Genomic DNA, 26585 nt, shown 5'->3' on the forward strand with positions numbered 1-26585 from the left:
TCACTAAGGACTTTGAAAAGTTCTTATTAGATATTTTCTTAATTTACATTTCTAATGTTATCCTATTTTCTGATTTACCCTCTGAAGTTCCCCTATTCACTTCCTCCTCTCCCCCTGCTTCTTTGAGGGTGTTCCCACACCCACCCACCCACCCACCCACCCACTCCCACTTCCCTGTCCTGGCCTTCCCTATACACTGGGACATCAACCCTTCACAGAACCAAGGGCCTCTCCTCCCACTGATGACCAAGTAGGCCATCCTCTGCTACATATGTGGCTGGAGCCATGGGTCCATGTTAATGTTTTAATTAGTGATTTAATTCTTGGGAGCTCTGGGGATCTGGTTGGTTTATATTGTTGTTCATCCTATGGGGCTGGAAATTTCTTCAGCTCTTTTACACCTTTCTCTAATTCCTCTATTGGAGACCCTGTGCTGAATCCAATGGTTGGCTGTTAGCATTCACCTCTGTATTTGTCAAAGCCCCTCAGGAGACAGCTATATCAGCCTCCTGTCAGCAAGTACTTCTTGGTGTCCACAATATTTTCTGGGTTTGGTAATTTTATATGGGATGGATCCTCAGGTGGGGCAGTGTCTGGACGACCTTTCCTTCAGTCTCTGCTCTACCCTTTTTCTCTGTATATCTTCCCATGGGAATTTTGTTCTTGCTCTAAGAAGGATCGAAGTATCTACACTTTGGTCTTCCTTCTTCTTGAGTTTCATTTGGTCTGAGAATTCTATCTTGGGTATTCTGAGCTTCTGGGCTAATATCCACTTATCAGTGAGTTTATACCAGGTGTGTTCTTTTGGTATTGGGTTACCTCACTCAGGATGATAATTTCTAGTTTCATCCATTTGACTCAAAAATTTCATGTATTCATCATTTTTAATAGCTGAGTAGTACACCACTGTGTAAATGTAGCACATTTTATGTATCCATTCTTCTGTTGAAGGACATCTGGGTTCTTTCCAGCTTCTGACTAATTTTCACCTACATGGGATGGAAGGAGTTTTCTCATGTCTCCTGAAATCCGGGCTCCTGTCGAAGTTACCAGCCCCTTCAGCCCCCACAAGAGAAGCATGGTTAGTAGTCACTTAGGCAATGTCCCAAGCTTCTGACCTTCAGGCTAAACTCCTCCTGAGTTACCTAGGAACAGAAAAGATAGCAGCATACTTTAATAGGGGCTATTTGGCCCCTCCTCACTCTCTCTCTCCTCTCCTCTCTCTGTCTTCTCTCTCCTCTCTCTTCCTCTCTCTCCCTCTTACTCTCTAGCCTTTCTTTAGTCTCTCTCCTTTTCCCTCTTCTCTCCTCTTGGCCATGGCTGGTCTATCTCTCTCCACTTTTTCTCTTTCCCTCTGCATTTCTACAATAAAGCTCTAAAACCATAGACAGTCTCTGCTCATCAAGGCCCGCTGTGCAGACTCTCGCCTGTGTGGGAACCTCTCTCCCTCAGCCCTCTCTCCTGTAACTCCTGGGTGACAAGGTGTTGCCCCAGGCCCCCGGTCAGGGACTACCCTTTGTCCACACCACCAACCCCCTTTGAATTGGGTCAGTGGCTTAGATGCCCACCTGGGGCTCAGTGGAAAGCATCTGGCAGCCCTCCTGTGTCTGCCTTCCCAGAGCATAGGAGAAACTCTGGCAGGGCGAGGGCTATCCTCCCTTCCCCCTCCCTCCCCCAGAACACTTTTAGTTCCCACATGGACATAGCACTCATACATATTAAAAGTAGATAAATAATAAAAATAAAAAATAAGGATGCTATGAACATAGTGGAACATGTGTCCTCATTACATGATGGAACATCTTCTGGGAATATGCCCAGGTGTATAGCTGGATCCTCATGTAGTACTAGGACCAATTTTTTGAGGAACCACCAGATTGATTTCCAGAGTGGTTGTACCAACTTGCAACGCCACCAGCAATAGAGGGCTGTTCCTCTTTTCCCTCCTCCTTGACAGTATCTGCTGTCACCTGAGTTTTTCATCTTGGCCCTTCTGACTGGTGTGAGTTGGAATCTCAGGGTTGTTTTGATTTGCATTTCCCTGATGATTAAGGATGTTGAACATTTCTTTACGGGCTTCTCAGTCATTTAGTATTCCTCGGTTGAGAATTCTTTGTTTATCTCTGTACCCCATTTATTAATAGGGTTATTTGTTTCTATGGAGTCTACCTTTTTGAGTTCTTTGTATACATTGTATATTAGCCCTCTATCAGATGTAGGATTGGTAAAAATCTTTCCCCAATCCGTTGGGTTCTGTTTTGTCCTATTGACAGTATCCTTTGCCTTATAGAAGCTTTGCAATTTTATGATGTCCCATTTGACAATTTTTATATCATATGACAATTTAGTTTTATATCCAGAGTATAAGTCATTGCTGTTCTGTTCAGGAGAATCTCCCCTGTGCCCATGTGCTCAAGGCTCTTCTCCACTTTCTCTTCCATTACTTTCAGTGTATTTCATTTTATGTGAACTTTCTTGATCCACTTGCATTTGAGCTTTGCACAAAGAGGCAACAATGGATTGATTTACATTCTTCTACATGCTAACTGCCAGTTGAACTAGCAACATTTGTCAAAATCGCTTTCTATTTCCACCATATAGTTTTAGGTCATTTATCAAAGATCAAGTGACCATTGTTGTGTGGGTTCATTTCTGGATCTTCAGTACTGTTCCAATGATTTACCTACCTGTCTGTACCAATACAATGTAGTTTTTAGCCCTGTTGCTCTGTAATACAGCTTGAATTCAGGGAAGGTGATTCCTGCAGAAGTTCTTTTATTGTTGAGAATAGTTTTCCCTATACTTTTTTGTTGTTGTTGTTATTCCAGATAAATATGCAAATTACTTTCTGATTTTATGAAGAATTGAGTTGGCATTTTGATGGACATTGCATTGAATCGGTTGGTTGCTTTCATCACGATGGCCATTTTTACTAATCCTGCTGATCCATGAGCATGAGAGATCGTTCCATCTTCTGAGATCTTTGATTCTTTCTCAGAGATTTGTCATACAGATCTTTCATTTGCTTGTTAAGAGTCTCATCAAGGTATTTTATATTATTTCTGACTATTGTGAAGGGTATCATTTCCCTAATTTCCTTCTCACCCTGTTTATTCTTTGTGTAGAGGAAGGCTACTGATTTGTTTGAGTTAGTTTTATATCCAGTAACTTTGCTGAACATGTTTATCAGGTTTAGGAGTTCTCTGGTGGAAATTTTGGGGTCACTTAAATATATTATCATATCATATGCAAATAGTGATATTTTGACTTCTTCCTTTCCAATCTGTATTTCTTTGACATCCTTTTGTTGTCCAATTACTTTACCTAAAATTTTGAGTACCATATATTTAATAGGTAGAGCGAAAGAGTGTATAGCCTTGTGTAGTCCCTGATTTTAGTGGGATTGTTTCAAGTTTCTCTCCATTACTTTGATGGTAGCTGCTGTTTAGCTGTATACTGCTTTTACTAAGTTTTGGCATGGGCCTTGAATTCCTGATATTTTCAAGACTTTTATCATGAAGGGGTGTTGGATTTTGTCAAATGCTTTCTCAGCATCTAATTAAATGATCATGTGGGGTTTTTCCCCCTTTGAGTTTGTTTACATAGTGGTTCTGTTGATGGATATCTCTATAATGAAACACCCCTGAATAACTGGGATGAAGCTAACTTAATCATGATGGATGGTTATTTGATGTGTTCTTGGATTCGGTTTTCAAGAATTTTATCACGTATCTTTGCATCAATATTCAGAAGGGAAATTGGTCTGAAGTTCTTTTTGTTGGCTCTTTGTGTGGTTTAGGTATAAGCATAACTCTGGTTCCATAGAACAAATTGGATAGTGTTTCTTCTGTTTCTATTTATGGAATAGTTTGAAGACTATTGGTATGAGGTCTTCTTTGAAGCCTGATAGAATTCTACACCAAACCCATCTTGTCCTTGATTTTTTTAGTCAGGAGACTACTAATGACTGCTTCTATTTCTTTAGGGATTATGCACCACTTTAGATGTTTTATCTGATCTTGATTTAACTTTGTTACTTGGTATCAGTCTAGAAAATTGTCCATTTCATCCAGATTTTCCAATTTTGTTGAGTATAGTATTTGGTCATAGGATCTTTTTTTTTTTTTCATTTCCTCAGTTTCTGTTGGTATTCCTTTCTGTTTCTGATTTTGTTAATTTGGGTACTGCCTCTGTGCCACCTGGTTAGTTTGGCTAAGCGTTTATCTATATTGTTAATTCTCTCCAAGAACCAGCTTTTTTGTTTTGTTGATTCTTTGTATTGTTCTCTCTGTTTCTATTTGGTTTTATTCTGGCCTGAAATTAATTACTTCCTGTGGTCTACTCCTCATGGGTGTGTTTGCTTCCTTTTGTTCTAGAGCTCTCAGATGTGCTGTTAAGTTGCTAGTGTAAGATCCCTCCAGATCCTTTTTACCAGGGCACGTAGTGCTGTGAATTTTCCTCTCAGCACTGTTTTTATTGTGTTCCATAAGTTTGGATATGTTCTGTCAACCTTCCATTAATGTCTAGGAAATATTTAATTTCTTTATTTCTTTCTTGACCAAGTTGTCATTCATTAAAGAGTTGCTCAGTTTCCATGTGCATGTGGACTTTTTGTCATTTTTGCTCTTACTGGAGACCAGCCTTAGCTCAATTGTGATTTGATAGGATGCATGGGTATATTTTAGTCTTCTTGTATTGGTGGTTGTTTGTTTTGTGACTGATTATATGGTCAGTTTTGGAGAATGTGCCCTGAGGTGCTGAGATGAAGGTGCATTCTTTTGTTTTAGGGAGAAATGTTTTGTAGATACCTGTTAAATCCATTTGGTTCATAACCTGTATTAGTTTAATTGTGTCTCAGTTTAGTTTCTGTTTCAGTGACCTGTCCATTGGTGAGAATGGTGTGTTGAAGACTTCCAATATTATTGTGGGGGATTCCATGTGTATTTTGAGCTTTAGTAAAGTTTCTCTTATGAGTGTGGGTGTCCTTGCATTACTAGGGCACAGATGGTCACAATTGAGACTTTCTCTTGGTGGAGTTTCCCTTTGATGAATATGAAGTGTCCTTCCCCATCACATTTGACATCTTTTTGTTAAAAGTCTATTTTATTGGATATTAGGACGGCAACTCTTCCTTGTTTCCTGGAACCGTTTGCTTGGAAGACATTTTTCCATCCTTTTACTCTAAGATAGTGTCTGTCTTTGTATTTGAGGTGTATTTATTGTGCAGCAAAATGCTGTATCTTGTTTGCATATCCAGTCTGTTAGCTTATATCATTTTATAGGTGAGTTGAGTGCATTAATATTGAAAGATATTAAAGACAGATGACTTTTGGTTCCTGCTTTGTTTGTTTTTGTAGGTGGCTCTATGTGCTTGTGGTTTTCTACTTTTGGCTTTCTTGTGAGATGCTTAATATCTTTTCTTTTCTTTGGCATAGGTACCTTCCTTGTATTGGATTTTTTCGTCTAGGATCTTCTGTAGGGCTAGATTGATGGATAAATACTGTTTGAATTTGTTTTTGTCCTGGAAGGTTTTAGTTTCCTCATCTATGTTGATTGAGAGTTTTGCAGGATTTAATAGCCTGGACTGGCATTTGTGTTCTCTTAGAGTCTGTATGACCTCTGAGCAGGCCTTTCTGGCTTTTATAGTCTCTCTGTTGAGAAGTCAGGTATAATCCTAATAGGTCTACCTTTGAATGTTGTCTGGCCCTTTTCCCTTGCAGATTTTAATATTCTTTCTTTGTTCTGTGTGTTTAGTGTTTTGATAATTATGTGAAGAGAGGATAGTCCTTTCTGTTCCTACTTATTTGGTATTCTATAGGCTTCTTGTACCTTTATGGCCTTCTCTTACTTTAGGTTGTGGATGTTTTCTTCTATGATTTTGTTGAAGACATTTTCAGGTACTTTGAGCTGGGAATTTTCGTTCCCCTCATCTAATTATTCTTAGATTTGTTCTTTTCATTGTGTCCTGAATTTCCTGGATGTTTTGAATTTTCTTTGACAGTTGTGTCAAACTCTTCTATGGTATCTTCTAGACCTAAGATTATCTCTTATATCATGTTGGTGATACTTACATCTCTAATTCCTGACTTTTTCTTAGGTTTTCTATTTCCAGGTTTGCTTCCATTTGTGTTTCCTTTATTGTTTTTGCTTCCACTTTGAGGTCTTGGACCGCTTTATTCAATTCCTTCAACTGTTTGGTTGTACTTTCCTGTGTTTCTTTATGGGATTTATTTGTTTCTTTTTTAAGGGCTTCTACTCGTTTACCTGTGTTTTCCTGTATTTCTTTCAGTGAATTATTTATATCATCCTTAAAGGACTCTATTTTCCTCATGAAATAAGATTTTAGGTCAGCTTCCTGATTTTCAGTTGTGTTGGTGTATTCAGGGCTTGCTGTGGTGGGAGAACTGGGTTCTGATGATGCTCATGAATATTGATATCTGTTGCTTTTTGGTCTTGTGCTTGCCTCTTGCCATCTGGCTATCCTTGGTGTTCTGGGTGACTCTGCCTGAAGTCTTCATCTTTTGTCCCTGCATTGCTTCAGTTCTCCTGGTAGGCCTGCGGCCCTATCTCTAACAGACCACCTGTGCGGCCTTCCAACTGGGAACTCTTCAGAGGGGCAGAGAAGCTGCTGATCTGTTGCCCTGGCTGCAGGGAGACATTCAAACTTTGGGGTCTTCAGTGGAGCAGTCAAGCTATTGTCCTGTATGAAGACATTCACCAGGGGCCCCATGGACTGTGGTTTCTGTTTTCCTGTGTGTAGGAGAACTCTAGGGAGGCTTTCAGTCTGTTGGGTCAGTTGTGTAGCATATCACAGAGCCCCCCAGAAGGTCTTCAGACTTCGGTGTCTGTTGTCTAGTTACGCTGTGTGCAGCAGATCTCCTGGGATGTGTCAGGCTGTAGTGTCAGTTGCCTGACTGCTCTAAGTGCGGTGGATCTTCTGGGATGGCTCAGGGTATGGTGTCATCAGTGGAGCAGATTTGGTAGTAGTGTACCCCAACAGAAAGGACCATGTGAATGTGGAGGGGAATTAGGTGGGCAGGAATTTTGGAGAATGATGAGTCCTGAGTCTACTAAGCTGCCAGTGGCAGCTCTAGGACTTCAGAGGGTTCTTTCCAACTGGTCTGAGTGTAGCAGATCTTCTGGGATGACTCATGATATGGTGTCCTCAGGGGAGAAGACTGGCTAGCAGTATCAGGTAATTTTTTTTAACTAGCAATTGTTATGCTGCTCACTAGGCACAGTGCTTGTGGTTGCCAAGTAGACATAGAGGCGATTTTTACTTGAGAAAGTTCTCTTTAAACATAATACTTTCAATATATATATATATATATATATATATATATATATATATATATTTCCAATTTAGCAAACTCTTTCTTATGACATTGTACGCAGTATTGAAGATCATTTTTATAATTCTCAGCTGCCACAATATATTGTTTTATTCTTTATTTTTTCTTTTTCTTTTTTTTTTTTCCATTTTTTATTAGGTATTTAACTCATTTACATTTCCAATGCTATACCAAAAGTCCCCCATATCCACCCACCCCCACTCCCCTGCCCACCCACTCCCCCTTTTTGGCCCTGGTATTCCCCTGTACTGGGGCATATAAAGTTTGCAAGTCCAATGGGCCTCTCTTTCCAGTGATGGCCGACTAGGCCATCTTTTGATATATATGCAGCTAGAGTCAAGAGCTCCGGGGTACTGGTTAGCTCATAATGTTGTTCCACCTATAGGGTTGCAGATCCCTTTAGCTCCTTGGCTACTTTCTCTAGCTCCTCCATTGGGAGCCCTATGATCCATCCATTAGCTGACTGTGAGCATCCACTTCTGTGTTTGCTGGGCCCCGGCATAGTCTCACAAGAGACAGCTACATCTGCGTCCTTTCAATAAAATCTTGCTAGTGTATGCAATGGTGTCAGCGTTTGGATGCTGATTATGGGGTGGATCCCTGGCTATGGCAGTCTCTACATGGTCCATCCTTTCATCTCAGCTCCAAACTCCGTCTCTGTAACTCCTTCCATGGGTGTTTTGTTCCCAAATCTAAGGAGGGGCATAGTGTCCACACTTCAGTCTTCATTCTCCTTGAGTTTCATGTGTTTAGCAAATTATATCTTATATCTTGGGTATCCTAGGTTTGGGGCTAATATCCACTTATCAGTGAATACATATTGTGTGAGTTTCTTTGTGAATGTGTTACCTCACTCAGGATGATGCCCTCCAGGTCCATCCATTTGGCTAGGAATTTCATAAATTCATTCTTTTTAATAGCTGAGTAGTACTCCATTGTGTAGATGTACCACATTTTCTGTATCCATTCCTCTGTTGAGGGGCATCTAGGTTCTTTCCAGCTTCTGGCTATTATAAATAAGGCTGCTATGAACATAGTGGAGCATGTGTCCTTCTTACCTGTTGGGGCATCTTCTGGATATATGCCCAGGAGAGGTATTGCTTGATCCTCCGGTAGTACTATGTCCAGTTTTCTGAGGAACGGCCAGACTGATTTCCAGAGTGGTTGTACAAGCCTGCACTCCCACCAACAATGGAGGAGTGTTCCTCTTTCTCCACATCCTCGCCAGCATCTGCTGTCACCTGAATTTTTGATCTTAGCCATTCTGACTGGTGTGAGGTGGAATCTCAGGGTTGTTTTGATTTGCATTTCCCTGATGATTAAGGATGTTGAACATTTTTTCAAGTGCTTCTCTGCCATTCGGTATTCCTCAGGTGAGAATTCTTTGTTCAGTTCTGAGCCCCATTTTTTAATGGGGTTATTTGATTTTCTGAAGTCCACCTTCTTGAGTTCTTTATATATGTTGGATATTAGTCCCCTATCTGATTTAGGATAGGTAAAGATCCTTTCCCAATCTGTTGGTGGTCTTTTTGTCTTATTGACGGTGTCTTTTGCCTTGCAGAAACTTTGGAGTTTCATTAGGTCCCATTTGTCGATTCTCGATCTTACAGCACAAGCCATTGCTGTTCTGTTCAGGAATTTTTCCCCTGTGCCCATATCTTCAAGGCTTTTCCCCACTTTCTCCTCTATAAGTTTCAGTGTCTCTGGTTTTATGTGAAGTTCCTTGATCCACTTAGATTTGACCTTAGTACAAGGAGATAAGTATGGATCGATTCGCATTCTTCTACACGATAACAACCAGTTGTGCCAGCACCAATTGTTGAAAATGCTGTCTTTCTTCCACTGGATGGTTTTAGCTCCCTTGTCGAAGATCAAGTGACCATAGGTGTGTGGGTTCATTTCTGGATCTTCAATTCTATTCCATTGGTCTACTTGTCTGTCTCTATACCAGTACCATGCAGTTTTTATCACAATTGCTCTGTAGTAAAGCTTTAGGTCTGGCATGGTGATTCCGCCAGAAGTTCTTTTATCCTTGAGAAGACTTTTTGCTATCCTAGGTTTTTTGTTATTCCAGACAAATTTGCAAATTGCTCCTTCCAATTCGTTGAAGAATTGAGTTGGAATTTTGATGGGGATTGCATTGAATCTGTAGATTGCTTTTGGCAAGATAGCCATTTTTACAATGTTGATCCTGCCAATCCATGAGCATGGGAGATCTTTCCATCTTCTGAGATCTTCTTTAATTTCTTTCTTCAGAGATTTGAAGTTTTTATCATACAGATCTTTCACCTCCTTAGTTAGAGTCACGCCAAGATATTTTATATTATTTGTGACTATTGAGAAGGGTGTTGTTTCCCTAATTTCTTTCTCAGCCTGTTTATTCTTTGTATAGAGAAAGGCCATTGACTTGTTTGAGTTTATTTTATATCCAGCCACTTCACCGAAGCTGTTTATCAGGTTTAGGAGTTCTCTGGTAGAATTTTTAGGGTCACTTATATATACTATCATATCATCTGCAAAAAGTGATATTTTGACTTCCTCTTTTCCAATTTGTATCCCCTTGATCTCCTTTTGTTGTCGAATTGCTCTGGCTAATACTTCAAGTACTATATTGAAAAGGTAGGGAGAAAGTGGGCAGCCTTGTCTAGTCCCTGATTTTAGTGGGATTGCTTCCAGCTTCTCTCCACTTACTTTGATGTTGGCTACTGGTTTGCTGTAGATTGCTTTTATCATGTTTAGGTATGGGCCTTGAATTCCTGATCTTTCCAAAACTTTTATCATGAATGGGTGTTGGATCTTGTCAAATGCTTTTTCTGCATCTAACGAGATGATCATGTGGTTTTTGTCTTTGAGTTTGTTTATATAATGGATTACATTGATGGATTTTCGTATATTAAACCATCCCTGCATCCCTGGAATAAAACCTACTTGGTCAGGATGGATGATTGCTTTAATGTGTTCTTGGATTCGGTTAGCGAGAATTTTATTGAGGATTTTTGCATCGATATTCATAAGAGAAATTGGTCTGAAGTTCTCTATCTTTGTTGGATCTTTCTGTGGTTTAGGTATCAGAGTAATAGTGGCTTCATAAAATGAGTTGGGTAGAGTACGTTCTACTTCTATTTTGTGAAATAGTTTGTGCAGAATTGGAATTAGATCTTCTTTGAAGGTCTGATAGAACTCTGCACTAAACCCATCTGGTCCTGGGCTTTTTTTGGTTGGGAGACTATTAATAACTGCTTCTATTTCTTTAGGTGATATGGGACTGTTTAGATGGTCAACTTGATCCTGATTCAACTTTGGTACCTGGTATCTGTCCAGAAATTTGTCCATTTCGTCCAGGTTTTCCAGTTTTGTTGAGTATAGCCTTTTGTAGAAGGATCTGATGGTGTTTTGGATTTCTTCAGGATCTGTTGTTATGTCTCCCTTTTCATTTCTGATTTTGTTAATTAGGATTTTGTCCCTGTGCCCTTTAGTGAGTCTAGCTAAGGGTTTATCTATCTTGTTGATTTTCTCAAAGAACCAACTCCTCGTTTGGTTAATTCTTTGAATAGTTCTTCTTGTTTCCACTTGGTTGATTTCACCCCTGAGTTTGATTATTTCCTGCCGTCTACTCCTCTTGGGTGAATTTGCTTCCTTTTTTTCTAGGGCTTTTAGATGTGTTGTCAAGCTGCTAGTATGTGCTCTCTCCCGTTTCTTCTTGGAGGCACTCAGCGCTATGAGTTTCCCTCTTAGAAATGCTTTCATTGTGTCCCATAGGTTTGGGTACGTTGTGTCTTCATTTTCATTAAACTCTAAAAAGTCTTTAATTTCTTTCTTTATTCCTTCCTTGACCAAGGTATCATTGAGAAGAGTGTTATTCAGTTTCCACGTGAATGTTGGCTTTCCATTATTTATGTTGTTATTGAAGATCAGTCTTAGGCCATGGTGGTCTGATAGGATACATGGGACAATTTCAATATTTTTGTATCTATTGAGGCCTGTTTTGTGGCCAATTATATGGTCAATTTTGGAGAAGGTCCCGTGAGGTGCTGAGAAGAAGGTATATCCTTTTGTTTTAGGATAAAATGTTCTGTAGATATCTGTCAGGTCCATTTGTTTCATAACTTCTGTTAGTTTCACTGTGTCCCTGTTTAGTTTCTGTTTCCACGATCTGTCCTTTGAAGAAAGTGGTGTGTTGAAGTCTCCCACTATTATTGTGTGAGGTGCAATGTATGCTTTGAGCTTTACTAAAGTGTCTCTAATGAAAGTGGCTGCCCTTGCATTTGGTGCGTAGATATTCAGAATTGAGAGTTCCTCTTGGAGGATTTTACCTTTGATGAGTATGAAGTGTCCCTCCTTGTCTTTTTTGATAACTTTGGGTTGGAAGTCGATTTTATCCGATATTAAAATGGCTACTCCAGCTTGTTTCTTCAGTCCATTTGCTTGGAAAATTGTTTTCCAGCCTTTCACTCTGAGGTAGTGTCTGTCTTTTTCCCTGAGATGGGTTTCCTGTAAGCAGCAGAATGTTGGGTCCTGTTTGTGTAGCCAGTCTGTTAGTCTATGTCTTTTTATTGGGGAATTGAGTCCATTGATATTAAGAGATATTAAGGAAAAGTAATTGTTGCTCCCTTTTATTTTTGTTGTTAGAGTTGGCATTCTGTTCTTGTGGCTGTCTTCTTTTTGGTTTGTTGAATGATTACTTTCTTGGTTGTTCTAGGGCGTGATTTCCGTCCTTGTATTGCTTCTTTTCTGTTATTATCCTTTGAAGGGCTGGATTCGTGGAAAGATATTGTGTGAACTTGGTTTTGTCGTGGAATACTTTGGTTACTCCATCTATGGTAATTGAGAGTTTGGCCGGGTATAGTAGCCTGGGCTGGCATTTGTGTTCTCTTAGTGTCTGTATAACATCTGTCCAGGCTCTTCTGGCTTTCATAGTCTCTGGTGAAAAGTCTGGTGTAATTCTGATAGGCCTTCCTTTATATGTTACTTGACCTTTCTCCCTTACTGCTTTTAATATTCTATCTTTATTTAGTGCATTTGTTGTTCTGATTATTATGTGTCGGGAGGAATTTCTTTTCTGGTCCAGTCTATTTGGAGTTCTGTATGCTTCTTGTATGATCATGGGCATCTCTTTTTTTATGTTTGGGAAGTTTTCTTCTATTATTTTGTTGAAGATATTAGCTGGCCCTTTAAGTTGAAAATCTTCATTCTCATCAATTCCTATTATCCGTAGGTTTGGTCTTCTCATTGTGTCCTGGATTACCTGGATGTTTTGAGTTAGGATCCTTTTGCATTTTGTATTTTCTTTGACTGTTGTGTCGATGTTCTCTATGGAATCTTCTGCACCTGAGATTCTCTCTTCCATTTCTTGTATTCTGTTGCTGATGCTCGCATCTATGGTTCCAGATCTCTTTCCTAGGGTTTCTATCTCCAGCGTTGCCTCGCTTTGGGTTTTCTTTATTGTGTCTACTTCCCCTTTTAGTTCTAGTATGGTTTTGTTCATTTTCATCACCTGTTTGGCTGTGTTTTCCTGCTTTTCTTTAAGAGCCTGTAACTCTTTAGCAGTGCTCTCCTGTAAATCTTTAAGTGACTTATGAAAGTCCTTCTTGATGTCCTCTATCATCATCATGAGAAATGTTTTTAAATCTGGGTCTAGATTTTCGGTTGTGTTGCGGTGCCCAGGACTAGGTGTGGTGGGAGTGCTGCGTTCTGATGATGGTGAGTGGTCTTGATTTCTGTTAGTAGGATTCTTGCGTTTGCCTTTCGCCATCTGGTAATCTCTGAAGCTAGCTGTTTTAGTTGTCACTGTTAAGAGCTTGTTCTTCAGGTGACTCTGTTAGCCTCTATGAGCAGACCTGGAGGGTAGCACTCTCCTTAGTTTCAGTGGGCAGAGTATTCTCTGCAGGCAAGCTCTCTTCTTGCAAGGCAGGTACCCAGATATCTGGTGTTCGAACCAGACTCCTGGCAGAAGTTGTGTTCCACTCACTAGAGGTCTTAGGATCACGTGTGGAATCCTGTGTGGGCCCTTGCGGGTGTCAGGCGACTCAGCTGGCAAGGTAGCCGGGGCTCGAGTGGAGTGGAAGGGGTTTGTGCCCCAGATCAAGCCCGGGTAGCCTGCTTCCCTATGTACCGCAGTCTCAAGTTCCGCGCGATTGGATTGGGGCAGGCACTGTGATCCACTCACCAGAGGTCTTAGGGTCCCGTGGGGAGTCCCGTGTGGACCCTTGCGGGTGTTGGGCAAGACTCTGCTGGCAAGGTAGCCCGGGGCTGGAGTCTCGAGTCGAGCAGAAGGGACTTGTGCCCCAGATCAGGCCCGGGTAGCCTGCTTCCCTATGTACTGCAGTCTCGAGTTCCGCGCGATTGGATTGGGGCAGGCACTGTGATCCACTCACCAGAGGTCTTAGGGTCCCGTGGGGAGTCCTGTGTGGACCCTTGCGGGTGTTGGGCAAGACTCTGCTGGCAAGGTAGCCCGGGGCTCGAGTCTCGAGTCGAGCGGAAGGGACTTGTGCCCCAGATCAGGCCCGGGTAGCCTGCTTCCCTATGTACCGCAGTCTCGAGTTCCGCGCGATTGGATTGGGGCAGGCACTGTGATCCACTCACCAGAGGTCTTAGGGTCCCGTGGGGAGTCCTGTGTGGACCCTTGCGGGTGTTGGGCAAGACTCTGCTGGCAAGGTAGCCCGGGGCTCGAGTCACGAGTCGAGCGGAAGGGACTTGTGCCCCAGATCAGGCCCGGGTAGCCTGCTTCCCTATGTACCGCAGTCTCGAGTTCCGCGCGATTGGATTGGGGCAGGCACTGTGATCCACTCACCAGAGGTCTTAGGGTCCCGTGGGGAGTCCCGTGTGGACCCTTGCGGGTGTTGGGCAAGACTCTGCTGGCAAGGTAGCCCGGGGCTCGAGTCTATTTTTTCTTTTTTATCTCAGTAACTCCAAGGCTTATTATTGCAAAGTATTATTGTCATCCCACAAAGTACAAATATAATTAAGCCATCATTTTTTTCTTGAGAGCAGACATTTGTCTGTCTCTGACCTCCATTTGGATTGCACTTATATCTATCTCCTTTAGGGAGTAGAATATCTGGATCAAATTTAGTTGTTAATGGCTTCCATGGAGGAGACCACCATTTACAATTAATATTATATAACCATCTATCTAAGCCTTTAAAAAAAAAACTATTCCTTTCTCATTTGTGATCCAGGTTTATCCCTCTATTGACCAAATCATTTCTTCCACCTCAATATCTCTCTTAAGCTGATTCATTAGTGCCACTGCCTCTGTTTTCTTAAGGTCTGGGAAGCCCTTCATGTAATTCATACTGCACCCATATATTTTGCATAGTTCAGAAATCTTGTAGAGAACAGTTTTTACAGTGATTTATGTATTCATTTTTTAAAGTTGTTATCACTAAAAAATTTACTGATCTGTTTGCTGGTGGTTTTAATACCCATACTGCCAACATTAAAGTGAATTTTATTTTTATTTTTTAATTTAATTTTATTTTTAAAAATTCATTTTTACGCTCCATATTCCATTCCCTACTCTCAACCTCCTATTTCATACATCCATTCTGCTGGCTCTCAGGGCTTCAGTCCTTTTCCCTCACCCAATACAAGATCAGGATCCCCTCTCCCTGTCCACTCCCCTTCCCCTACCCCATCCACTTTCCCTCCCAGCTCCCTCCCTCCCTCCCTCCTTCTCTCCCTCCCTCCCTCCCTCCCTCCCTATTTGTGATTGCTTTCTTTTTTCTCCCAAGTGGAACTGAGGCATTCTCACTTGGGCACTTCAGCTTATTAAGCTTTTTGAGTTTTGTGGCCTGTATCTTGAATATTCTGTATTATTTATTTATTTATTTATGAGTACAACCATGCACATTCTTTTAAGTTTGAGTTACCTCACTCAGGATGATATTTTCTAATTCCATCCATTTGCCTGCAAAACTCAGGACGTAGTGAGAAGAGAAATGCAAACAAACGACACCGAGATTCTACCTTACACCAATCAGAATGGCTAAGATCAAAACCTCAGGTGACAACACATGTTGGAAAGGATGTGGAGAAAGAGGAACACTCCTCCATTGCTGGTGAGAATGCAAACTGGTACAACTACTCTGGAAATCAATATGGAGGTTCCTCAGAAAATTAGATATAGGTCTACCTGAAGACCTGGTTATATCACTCTTGGGAATATACCCAAAATATTCTCCACCATGATACAGGGACACATGTTCTACTATGTTCATAGTGGTCTTATTTGTGATAGCCAGAAGCTGGAAACAACCTAGATGTCCCATGACAGAAGAATGGATACAGAAAATGTGGTTCATTTAAACAATGGAATACTACTCAGCTATTTATGTATTCTTGAACTAATATTTTTAGAGTTTTTTACTACAGCCTTAAGGGCTTCTCTGAAGGCTATAGAATCACTATATTGCTGAGGAGTACCAGACACATTCTTGATTCCCGTAATCATGCTGTTTCTGATGATAATGGAGTCATAAACTTTCCCAGGGAGAATATTTGGCAGAAAGATCATGACGTAGAATGTGTGTATTATTATGCCAATAACCTTTACTCTTACAGCAACCACCAGCAATCCAAGAGACTCATGTCCTGCTCTAGGGGTGGGAACTGTGCCATATCATCCATCCCAAGACCATGCCGAAACCAGAAGAATGTAGCAATAAAATGACTCCTGCTGGACTCATAGATCTGAGACTTGTTCAGCCATCATCAAAACAGGTTTCTCTATTAGCAGATAGAAACAAATACAGAGACCCACAGCTAGAAAATATTCAGAGAGGAGGAGAACTTGAGAGACTTAGCAAAATAAATCACTCTGCTTTGCCCAAGATGTCCAACATAAAACGAACTCAGTACAATCTTTACAGGTCATTTGCTATGTATTATGACATCTGTCTTTGTATTTTATAAGGTTCCTGAGTTGAACTTCTATGTTCCTATGTCTGTATGTATTTATTGTGCTTTTTCTTTGATTCTTTTTCTTCTGATTGTTTTGTACTATTGTGGTTTATTTATTTTTGGGTTTAATTATTTTTTATTTTTTATTATTGTTTAGATGCTTTTTAGTTTCATAAGGAGACATAGAAAGGCTGTGGATCTGGACAAGAGAGGAGATAGGAAAGAACTTGGAGGACTAGGTGAAGGGGAAAAACTATTCAGAATATATTAAATGAATAGAAAGTTTTTTTCAATAAAAGAAAAATATAATTTTAAATAATGGGGTATAGTAGGGATCCTTTGTGATCACAGAGCTGGAGAGGCAGTGACAGGAGAATCCATAAGGCTACCAACTTGGAATGTTTGGCAATTCCCAGGTCCAGAAGAGACACTCTCTATCAAAGCATGAGGTGAATGGTTTGTGAAGAAAAATAGTCAAAGTGTCTCCTGGCCTCCAAGTATAAATGAACATGTATCTTTTGTCAGTGCACATACATAGTAGCATATACACATTCATAGAAAAGACATTATATAAAAAGGTATTGCATATCTGTATTTGTACTATCTGTATATAAACAATTTTAATTTACCAATATTATTTCAATAAATGTAGATGAAATTAATTGCAAACAAACAAACATATGAAAGTTCCAGATAAGTTTAATTGAGTAAAACTCTGGTAAACAGTGGAAAAACAAAATTAACATTGTTTTCATAACCCAGAGAAATTAGAATTATTAAACAAAATTAAAGTTGCAATTTTAACTAAACTTGATGTATTAGAGATTAAAATGTTTTTAAAAGAAAGGCTTAAAAAGTTACTATCAGCAAGGAGCTTCCTTTGTGTGTAATACTACAAACGTTATTTAAATCATATGAAGAATCTCACTTTGCCCCTTGACAATTAAAGTTTAAGAAATATTTATAATTTGGACAAAATCCAATTACTGGAGCTACAAGCATGGTACCTAAAGTCATCTGAAACTCCAGTTCCAGGGGATCCCATGATCTCTTCTGACATCTTTGAGCATCAGGAATGCAGTTATGTAGACATATTGATACAGAACTTACAGATATAAATAAAATAAGTGAATCATATTAAAATGTATTTTATTTATATGACTACACTCTAGTTGTCTTCAGACACACCAGAAGAGGGCATCAGGTCCCATTACCGATGGTTGTAAGCCACCATGTGGTTTCTGGGAATTAAACTCATGACCTCTGGAAGCACGGACAGTGCTCTTAATCTTTGAGCCATCTCTCTAGCTCCAAGTAAATCATTTTTAAAAGAAGAGAAAGAATCATGTTTTAGAAAATCTGTTGGCACTTTGATTGTGAGTTTTTCAACACGTTGATTACTCTCTTATCAGAACTGATTTGTACCAAAGGAGTAATTGTGGGATAGGCAGTCACTACAAGCTTCTGAACAGTCAGGATGACTGGGTCATACATCCATAACAAGAGTGAGGTGGATGAGATGATGAAGTCCACCCAGTACATGACCACAAAGAAAACCACAAGTAGTAAGATGGTCTGGGTGGCCCTTTTCTCAGGGGACACTCTCAGGTGCCTGATGCTATGAAGATGCCTGCAGTGCCTCTGGTGTCTGAACAAGATAATCACTATATATGCACTTGTGATCAGCATGACTCCTACAAGAAATACATCTCTGAAAGTTGTCACTGTAAAAATCAATCCACTGATGACGTAGTTCATGGGAAATAGTGAACAGGATTGAGTGACTCTCATCTGGTTGGTTTCACTCACATTGTTAAAACCACCAACATAGAATATCATGTGACTATTGGCCAAGAAATTAAAAAACCAAATATATAAAACAGCATAGAAGATGTATGTATTTAGTTTATGCTTAAATTTTGCCAACAGTGAGGTATGGGGACTGATTGTGACAGCCTGGAACACACTCAGGAGGCAGGTGATGCAGATAGAGAACCCTCTCATGACCCTACTTGTATAAAAAATTGCCTTACACTTGAAGTCATTCTCAATGTTCAGTGACTCAAGTATGACTGCAAGCCAATTATCCCCTCCCGCTAGCAAAAATAATATATGAGCAAATGTCAGTTGGCAGGAGGTCGGATCCATGGGCTTTGATCTATGACCTAGGATTGTGAAAGTATAGAAACAAAGGAGAAAAGTATTGGCTAGAATTCCAAGTCCAGCTTGGAAATAAAGGATATTCTTTAATGAGGACATAAGTGATAAGTGTATTCATCTTAAGAGCATATTGGACGTGTATTTCAGATATCTGAAAAAAAAAAAGAGTATACATGAGACTTGTGATTCACTAGATAGTATGTCTAAATTATCATTCTATTAATTTTTGATTAATCTTTAACTTCTGATTTTCCAGACTGAACATCATAGCCTACATTTTTATATACCATCCGTGTACCCCCTATACATGGAATATTATAGACAATAAATTCATCCACACTCATATCTATACTTTCTGAACACTTTGTCTCATGCACCTGATTCTCATGCCTTAGAAACACAATCCTATTGATTTAAATTACCTCATTATATACTTAACTATACAGAACAGTGTTGATAAACACACAATATTAATCATGTCTTTACAGAAGAATAAAACATATGTAGTCTTGGGAAAAATTACATAATAAATAAAACAATTATTCATTCTCATGGTCTTTAATTATACTGTGCTTTATTTCACAGCTATCCATGTTTTGGCTCTGAATTCTAATGGAATCACAGTTATAATTCATGATAATCTCACTATTTTAATTAGTAAAAGGTCAGTCATCTTTTTATTATGTTGTATTAATTGTATGAACATTATGGGTACGAATGACCCTAGGCAGTTACCACTTCAGTTCCCATCACATTAAAACACTTTGTGAACTCCAGTTAAGGATTAAGAAACTAACTCCCTGCCATCAAGACAAATACTATCTTTCTTTTTGTGGGGGAGGGAAGTAACTCATTAACAGCATAATTCCTTATGGACTTTTGAGCCATCCATATTGTTATTTTACCTAGCTATCTCCTTTCTTTCTTTTGTACATATGCTCCTCTTCTTTACTTAAGGATCCACCCATTTTCCTATTTCCCTATTTAATAAACTGTGTCCTGCTATTCCCCTTACTTTTCTCCCACCTTCTTAGTATTTACCTCTTTACTCAACAGTAAGGAGCCCTGAGTTTTCCACTTCCATGATCAGATACTTATAATCTGCAATTCTGCTGTCTATTGCTCCCACACTTGCCCCTACCCTTACAATATTTCCACTTTTGCTTTCCTGATTTCTATAGTTTCTATAGGCTATATAACCACATTGGAAGATATAGAGCTAGGAACTTTCAACAAGAAAGAACATGTGAATTAAGGTAAGCACTATTTTCCACACATTATCACAATGGTGAGCTTGCTGAAGATGTCCATCTAGGGATGTTCTTTGGGAATTTCTGTTTAAAAGAGATTTCTTCCCATGTAGTGGAAACAAGGTCCCAGTGTTATCATTCATAATCAGCACCCAGACACTCTTTACAGTTTCACGCAACAGTCTTTCCTTTGGTGTGTATGTAAGTTACTTGGCCTAGTTACCAGGAGCAATTTATTATTGAATTGATTTAATTCAGTACTTTAAAATCAGCTTTGTGATAAAGAAATAGAAAATGCCTGCACTTATTCAAAGCTTGTGAGAAATGGATTGCCCAATTATATTTCAAGTTCACTCAGATATTCCACATATTTGCATGCATGCATGCTTGTCTGTATAGAAATAATGAAGTAGTGGAAGAGACCCTCCTATAATGTGACCATGAATATGAAATAATAAACTACATGTTTTATATTTATATGAATTTTCTTCTTAAAATGCATACTCTCATGAGGGAATGGATCATGTAAATTGCCAGAGCCAAATATCTAATCCTCTCACCAACCTATATCCACAGTATCTGCATGGTGATTGTCTGTTCTCCCCCTCCTCCCCCCGGAAATGTCAGTGTTTATTAAACATTTAAGGACATTTGGAGATGGTAGGAGAAATATACACAATGTAGAAAAGTCCTAACAGTCCCTTTTGCCTGGGGGTGCAACCATTTCCTTTCCTTCTTATTCTCATTGATATATCCTGTTCTTCTGATTATTTATTTTGAAGACCTTTCTTAAAGCCTCCTTCTGCACCCCTAACTTGTGAAGATCCATTTTGTTCTCTCTCCCTACCCTGATCTCAGAGTCCCAAACTGTGCTCCAAAGTGGTTTGAGGTCATTAATTATGCTCTGCTTGCCTGGCTGGCTCTCTAGTAAAGACTCAATAGGAGTGGGGAACTGCAAAAGCCACATGAAGTCATTGGTCCTCGGTCATGGGGCCATGGGCTCAGGTAAACAAACAAAAGAATAGATGAACAAATAAAAAAAACTATACAGCATCCTAAATAAACCCTGTTGAAGAGTTTGATGCGCATGATGTGGATTTGAGCCCAAGGACTGAGTGTGGAGTTGGACCACCAGAAGTTAGGAAAGGAGAGAGCAGGAAGAAGTCTGGCGATCAGCTGTGGGGTTGGGGAGGAGATGGGAAGGCCAAGTAGCCTGGAATTGGGCAGAGGCTATTAAGGTCCCTTTCTTCTCTGTGCCTGAGGATCAGGCACCAAACATACAGCCCATGGGGCAAGTGAGGAGTAGGGTTAGGCCCTAGGCTCCCAGAAAGCTGAGTGGTAAAGGTGAAGGAGAAGTACAAGACTTGGAAAGGAAAATTGGAATGAAACTTTCCATCTCATTGGGAGATAAGGGTAGGGCAGGGCTGAAGAGCAAGAGGAAAGCACCTAGACTTGGGAAAAAGAGGAGCCTAAGTCCCCTGTTCTGACAGGGACTGGATGTGACTTTCACTTGTCCAACTCTAGGCCCATCATGTTCTAGAGGGCGTTATTGAGGCTGGTTCTACTGGGGGACTTCACTGCAGGCCAGACCTCTGAGCAATGCTCATCTTTCCGAAGCTCCATCTCATAAGCACTACCTGAGAGGCTTTGGATGACTCTGTCATAGACCCCAGACCCCCAGCCTGGCCTGCTAACCGCTAGTTCTTATTCTGGTGAGACTCCCCCAGCCCATTAGATTTTGTCTTACTGATGGTTTTGGTGCTTCCACTGTGGTCCAGCAAGGCATACAGCACTGGTGTTTGCCACCTGCACTTCGAGGAGTCCTTCGAAGAGTTGTAGAATTTTCCCTACTTTATGACACTACAAGAAGAGAGGTTGCAGCAAGATTGGCCTCACTGGCTGTTTTTGTTTGTTTGTTTGTTTGTTTGTTTGTTTAACTATGGGATTAAGGCTGGAGAGATGTGCCACGCACTCTGGTGGAGTCAGCTTGACAGGCGAAAGCTTGGAAGCTATCTCATGAGGAAAAGAGTTTCAGGAAAGCTCCCTCCTGGAGTCTGGCGAAAGCCACGCTCTCCAGTTGAGTCAGTTTGACAAGTGGAGGCTTGGAAGCTGGCCGTGAGGAAAAGAGTTTCAAGGAAGCTCCCTCCTGGAGTCTGGCACTCTCTTTAATCTTTTTAACCCATACATTAATTTTCCACTCCTGCGTTAGTCTAGTGTATGGATCCACGTGCTCTCTATTTAGTATTTCCCTATTATAAGTACCTTTTAAGATTGAATTCTGACATAGCTAAAGCCTCCCCCCAGTGTTCCAAGATCCCAGATAACAGCAAGGAGTTTAACCTATTCAGTAACTAATTAAGCATTACAATAAACAAAGCCATTAACTCAATTGGTCTGCAGAAAGAGCCTGGGAATCTCACTGAGATAGAAATATTTACTACAGACTACATTCCATGCCAACTATCCTGATAAATGGGGATTCTCCAGACAAGATAAGATTTTACAAGGCCTAGGAATTTAGGGGTCCATGACACTACATTATTCTTGAGGCCTGTCAAGAGTTAAAACCCCCTGGTGCTATTAACACTAAAGTGTGAAATTCTTGCCTGGCACTAGGCTGATCCTAGGCAGGGCTTCTAATCTCTATTGTAAACATTTATCTAGTTCCTGCAAATTCCTTTCTTTTGTATCTGGTAAATTTCAGTGTACCTTATCTTATTGTGATTTGTAGCTCCTGATAATTCGTTGTAATATAAAATAGTCTAATGCTCGACCTGAGATTACATGCAGAGTCTACACAACCTCCCCTGTGTGTGTCTGTTTGTCATTTTAATCCTACGCTTTGCCCACCTGCTCGAGAGACCTGTTCCACGCAGACACAGGGACCCAGAGGGTCTGCGGCAGAGATGGATTGGTGCTTAAGAGTACTTTTAACTATTGCAAAGGATCTTGATTCCCAGCAATAACATGTGGCTTATGACTTGACCAACTGTAATTGTAATTCTGGTGAACCCATTACCCTGTGACACAGGAATACATGCAAATTAAACATTCATATACATAAAATAAAAGAAATAAAGATGTAAATAAATCAAAACACTAGCATAATACTTAATTCAAGCCTTCATCTGCAAATTGAAAAAATAGTAGCCATATACATTTAAAATTGCAAATGTACAAATCACATATGTATAAAATTTTTAATTAATTTTACATCTACAATTTATAGCACATATAACATAAGTAATATAAAAAGATGATAATATAAGATAAAAGATAATATTCTGAAGTGTTTTTTCTTTTCCAAAAGGTTTATTTCCCAAACTCTCTCCTTCATAGCCATTGTTTGTAAATGTCTTTCACATATAGAAGAGGGCATGTCTTCTAATTGATCAAGTGGCATATTTTTCTGGGGTTCACTGAAACTAAGACATGACCAGCAAAGATCAGAGCTACCAGGGCTAGAAAATGGGTTGTTAACATACACATGCACTGGAAAAAGTCATTATTTTTACTTGAAAAAAAAATAAAGTTCTGGGGACTTTCACATTCGTAGAAATTGTAATATTTAGTTCCAAGTAATGAAAACCAAAGTGTGTCCAGTGTCCATAAACCTTAATTACTTCAGAGAAGCCATCACTGTTAAATTGACCCCAGACCCAAAAAACAAAGTAGTATATAGACAGCTATCTCAAGAGATAAGAAATCAGAGACTGAGAGCTGCTTTCTACTTAGATCTACATTTTAAAAGAAAGATCATTATCACACTATTTGATTATAGAACAGCCTTGGTTTATGAATTTATGGTGATCTTTGCCTTCTGCTTTGTGGAGATTTAATAATCTAAGGGACATACAAATATAATAGATGACAAGTATCATTTTCATTTTAAGTTTTACCACCTTTTGTTAGTAATAACCAAAAGCAGTATGACTGCTCATAGAGAACATAAAGTGAGCATGTGACTTTCAGGTGGCAGATGCATGGTATTGGCTGATGGTCCATTGTCAGCAACAATAAGCCATCAGGAATCTCAGTAGATGAGGACCTTAGCCACCTAAGCTAGTTCTATGGAATCTTTATGAACAAGATAATGACAGCATGACTAAATATTGATAGCCAATTAATAAGAATTAACTTGTAATTATTACATGATACTCTTAAATAACTGAAATGTTTGAATAGGTCTTTGAAAATTGTGTTTAGCACTGATGTAACTGAAAGCACTAGAAGCTGACTAGCATATTACAGTCTCTCACTTACAAGCCGGTTCCTCTGAGATGAAGCAGCAGCAGCAGAAGAAGAAGTGTCACTGCAGAGACTGTGGGGAAGCAATCATTCCTGAGCTTCATTACAAGTTGCATTGAGTGAGTTTGGGAAAGACATGAAAATGTTCACTGGAAGTGTGTGTGTGTGTGTGTGTGTGTGTGTGTGTGTGTGTGTGTGTTAAATTACTGGACTACTACTATAACAATAGAGCAATAGCATAGCATGAGCCAGGGCTGCTAACATGAGAACCTTTATCTCAACTGAGTAAAAACTGAGAATACCAAATGTGTTTATGAATTAAAATGAACTGAAAAAAAAAAAGAAAACAGAGAATGTGCCCTCTGTTTTAGGTTGATGTGATCAAATATGGGTCTAGTGTACTGGTACAGACACTTCATGTAAATTATGCTTGCAAACATAAACTCCAGCTTTTATCATTGGTTTTTGTAGTATTGATATTCTGTGGCCGGTGACTTAATGACTTTACCTGGCAGCATTTTTTTTCTTCTTTAAAAATCATCAATTTCATAATTCTACATTTTCTGCTTTCCAGTATAATTTTGGGGTGTGTGCGTGTGTGTGTGTGTGTGTGTGTGTGTGTGTGTGTGTGTGTGTGTGTGTGTGTGTTTAAGAAAACAAAGGAGGGAGATTGCAACCTGTAGTTCAGACTGACTTCAATCAAACCCATGTTCTTCCTGCCTTAGCCTTTAAAATGCTGGGATCATAGATGTGTGCCACCACACCTGCCTTCATTCTCCATTTTTATCTCCTATATACATTAGTAACTGACATTTCAGGAAAATAAAAATAGACTTGAGATATACATCACCTTAACTTAAACTTACTTTGCTTTTCTTTCGAAATGCATATTTTAAGGAGCAATTGTATTTTGTAACTATTGGAGGAAATGTTGGGGGTTGTAGCGTTAAATAATTTTATACTATTTGAGAATTAAACATATTTTTTCTCACTGCTAATAAAAAGCTTACTCAATACTATATTCTTAGCAATGTTATCAGCCTCAATTTAGAAAACTTGAAATATTAAAACTGACTTTGTTTTAATTGAAACGCTCAAATATATACTGAAACTTATCCAGATTATAATTTGTAAGGATAATGTTGCATGGATTTAACAAATAAGTGGGGTGAGATTTCCTGATACTTTAAATAATGAGTATTTGAAATACATAATAAAGATCCACTTTATAAGAAATCATTGCAATAGAGTAAACAAATCTCACTATTAAAAAAAACTTATATAATGCTAACAATGCCTTAAGTTTTTCTAGGCCATGAGTAGAATCTTTCCTAAGAATTTCTAAGTTATATGCAAATTACCAAATTGGAAAATTTCTGATAAATTCTAAATAACTTAATATTTGCTGTATATTCCTAGCTTAAGTTTCTTACACTTAAATGCATACAGCCAGTTAACATGACAAAAGTAGTAAAATGAGAAAATACAAAATACAATTAAAGATAATTTAATTCTATGAAGATAATCCTGCACATCAATAAGAGTGTTTCTTTATCACCCTCTAAGGTATTTCAGTGTTCTGTTACAAGAATAGAAATCTAGCACATTTGGCAATACCTAGGTAGAATCACATTCTTAGAATTATTAGAGTACAAACTCTGGAGAATCCTATATCAGATATGCTCCTTAAAATATTGCATCTGGACCTAGTTTTACATGTATACCCATATACATTCATTGTAAAAAAAAGTGATGGGTTTCAGGGCATGTTTGTTCAATACATATTAGCCATTGATTACCTTTACCCATTAGCCTTTCCTATTTCTCTATCCATCCTTCTGCTAGGCCCTATCGCCTTTCCAATAGCCCCTTCTACTGTATCATATGCAATTAGAGATCACATTAAGATAAATCTATGTTCTTTTATAAATTGTTACATTGACCCATTCATGTCTACAAGCATCTGTTGAACGATTATTGTACTGTATAGCTCAAAAGTAATATTCTAAGCAGAGAATTCTATAATCATATATTACAGAATCCTATTCCTATTCTACCCCCTATAATAAGCTCTCAGTAAAATGAAAAGAAAAAGAACACTCACCAGCTTGGCCATTAACAAACATCCTTGTAGAATGAGGCCCTAAGAAGTAGTTATAAGGAAGAGATATTATCAGCTCATCTCCCTCTAGACCCATAGTTATGTCATCTGGAGAAGGCAGTTCTGAACTTGAGGTTGTTAGAAAGTGCTATGCTCAAATGCAAAAGTGAACTTTCCTAATCCCAAGAAAACAATAGAGTAGGAACAGCTGAGCTTTGAATTTCCCACATGTAAGCTATTCTCTGGAGGCCACATCTGTCTGTGTAGATTAATTGATCCCAGTTCCTGTGAACAAAGCAGTAGTAACAACATTAATACCCACTTAAGAGAAACAGAAAAACATTTTAGATTCCTCCATGGTATCCTTTGTTCTTCTAAATCATTTATGGTCAGTTCCATACATAATTGACAATGGCTTTAGGTTCTCACCTAGAAATTAACAGCTCTTTTGATAAAATTAAGAAAATGTCACCTCCTCCAAACACGCTTAGGAGAGAAATGTTTCTTACAAAGCAGATAGAAGTGAGAAAATGTAACTGTATTTTCAGGAGAAACTGGGCTGTGGGCCTGGGA

At 39.2% G+C, this 26585-nt stretch overlaps 1 protein-coding gene across 3 annotated transcripts; it reads right to left on the bottom strand.

The window, feature by feature from the left end:
• Window positions 1-17514: 17514 nt before the first annotated feature.
• Window positions 17515-26291, bottom strand: Vmn1r30 (vomeronasal 1 receptor 30). Of its 3 annotated transcripts, XM_017321423.1 has the most exons (3): window positions 26016-26291; window positions 22514-22683; window positions 17515-18564 (listed from the first exon to the last, which is right to left on the bottom strand). In XM_017321423.1, exon 3 carries the CDS (start codon window positions 18510-18512, stop codon window positions 17604-17606), a length of 909 nt encoding a protein of 302 aa, XP_017176912.1. In that variant the 5' UTR covers window positions 18513-18564; window positions 22514-22683; window positions 26016-26291; the 3' UTR covers window positions 17515-17603. The 3 variants fall into 3 exon arrangements, with proteins under 3 accessions (XP_017176912.1, XP_017176913.1, NP_598938.1); XM_017321424.1 differs by lacking the exon at window positions 26016-26291 and having other exon boundaries at window positions 22514-22740; NM_134177.1 differs by lacking the exons at window positions 22514-22683; window positions 26016-26291 and having other exon boundaries at window positions 17604-18512.
• Window positions 26292-26585: the final 294 nt, after the last annotated feature.

Source organism: Mus musculus, chromosome 6, assembly GCF_000001635.26.
Source record: "Mus musculus strain C57BL/6J chromosome 6, GRCm38.p6 C57BL/6J".
In the NCBI taxonomy this organism is placed as follows: domain Eukaryota; kingdom Metazoa; phylum Chordata; class Mammalia; order Rodentia; family Muridae; genus Mus; species Mus musculus.

Bases quoted from the DNA above. Each gene is read 5' to 3' on its own strand.
- Vmn1r30 (XM_017321423.1), bottom strand. From the start codon at position 18,512: ATGTCCTCATTAAAGAATATCCTTTATTTCCAAGCTGGACTTGGAATT.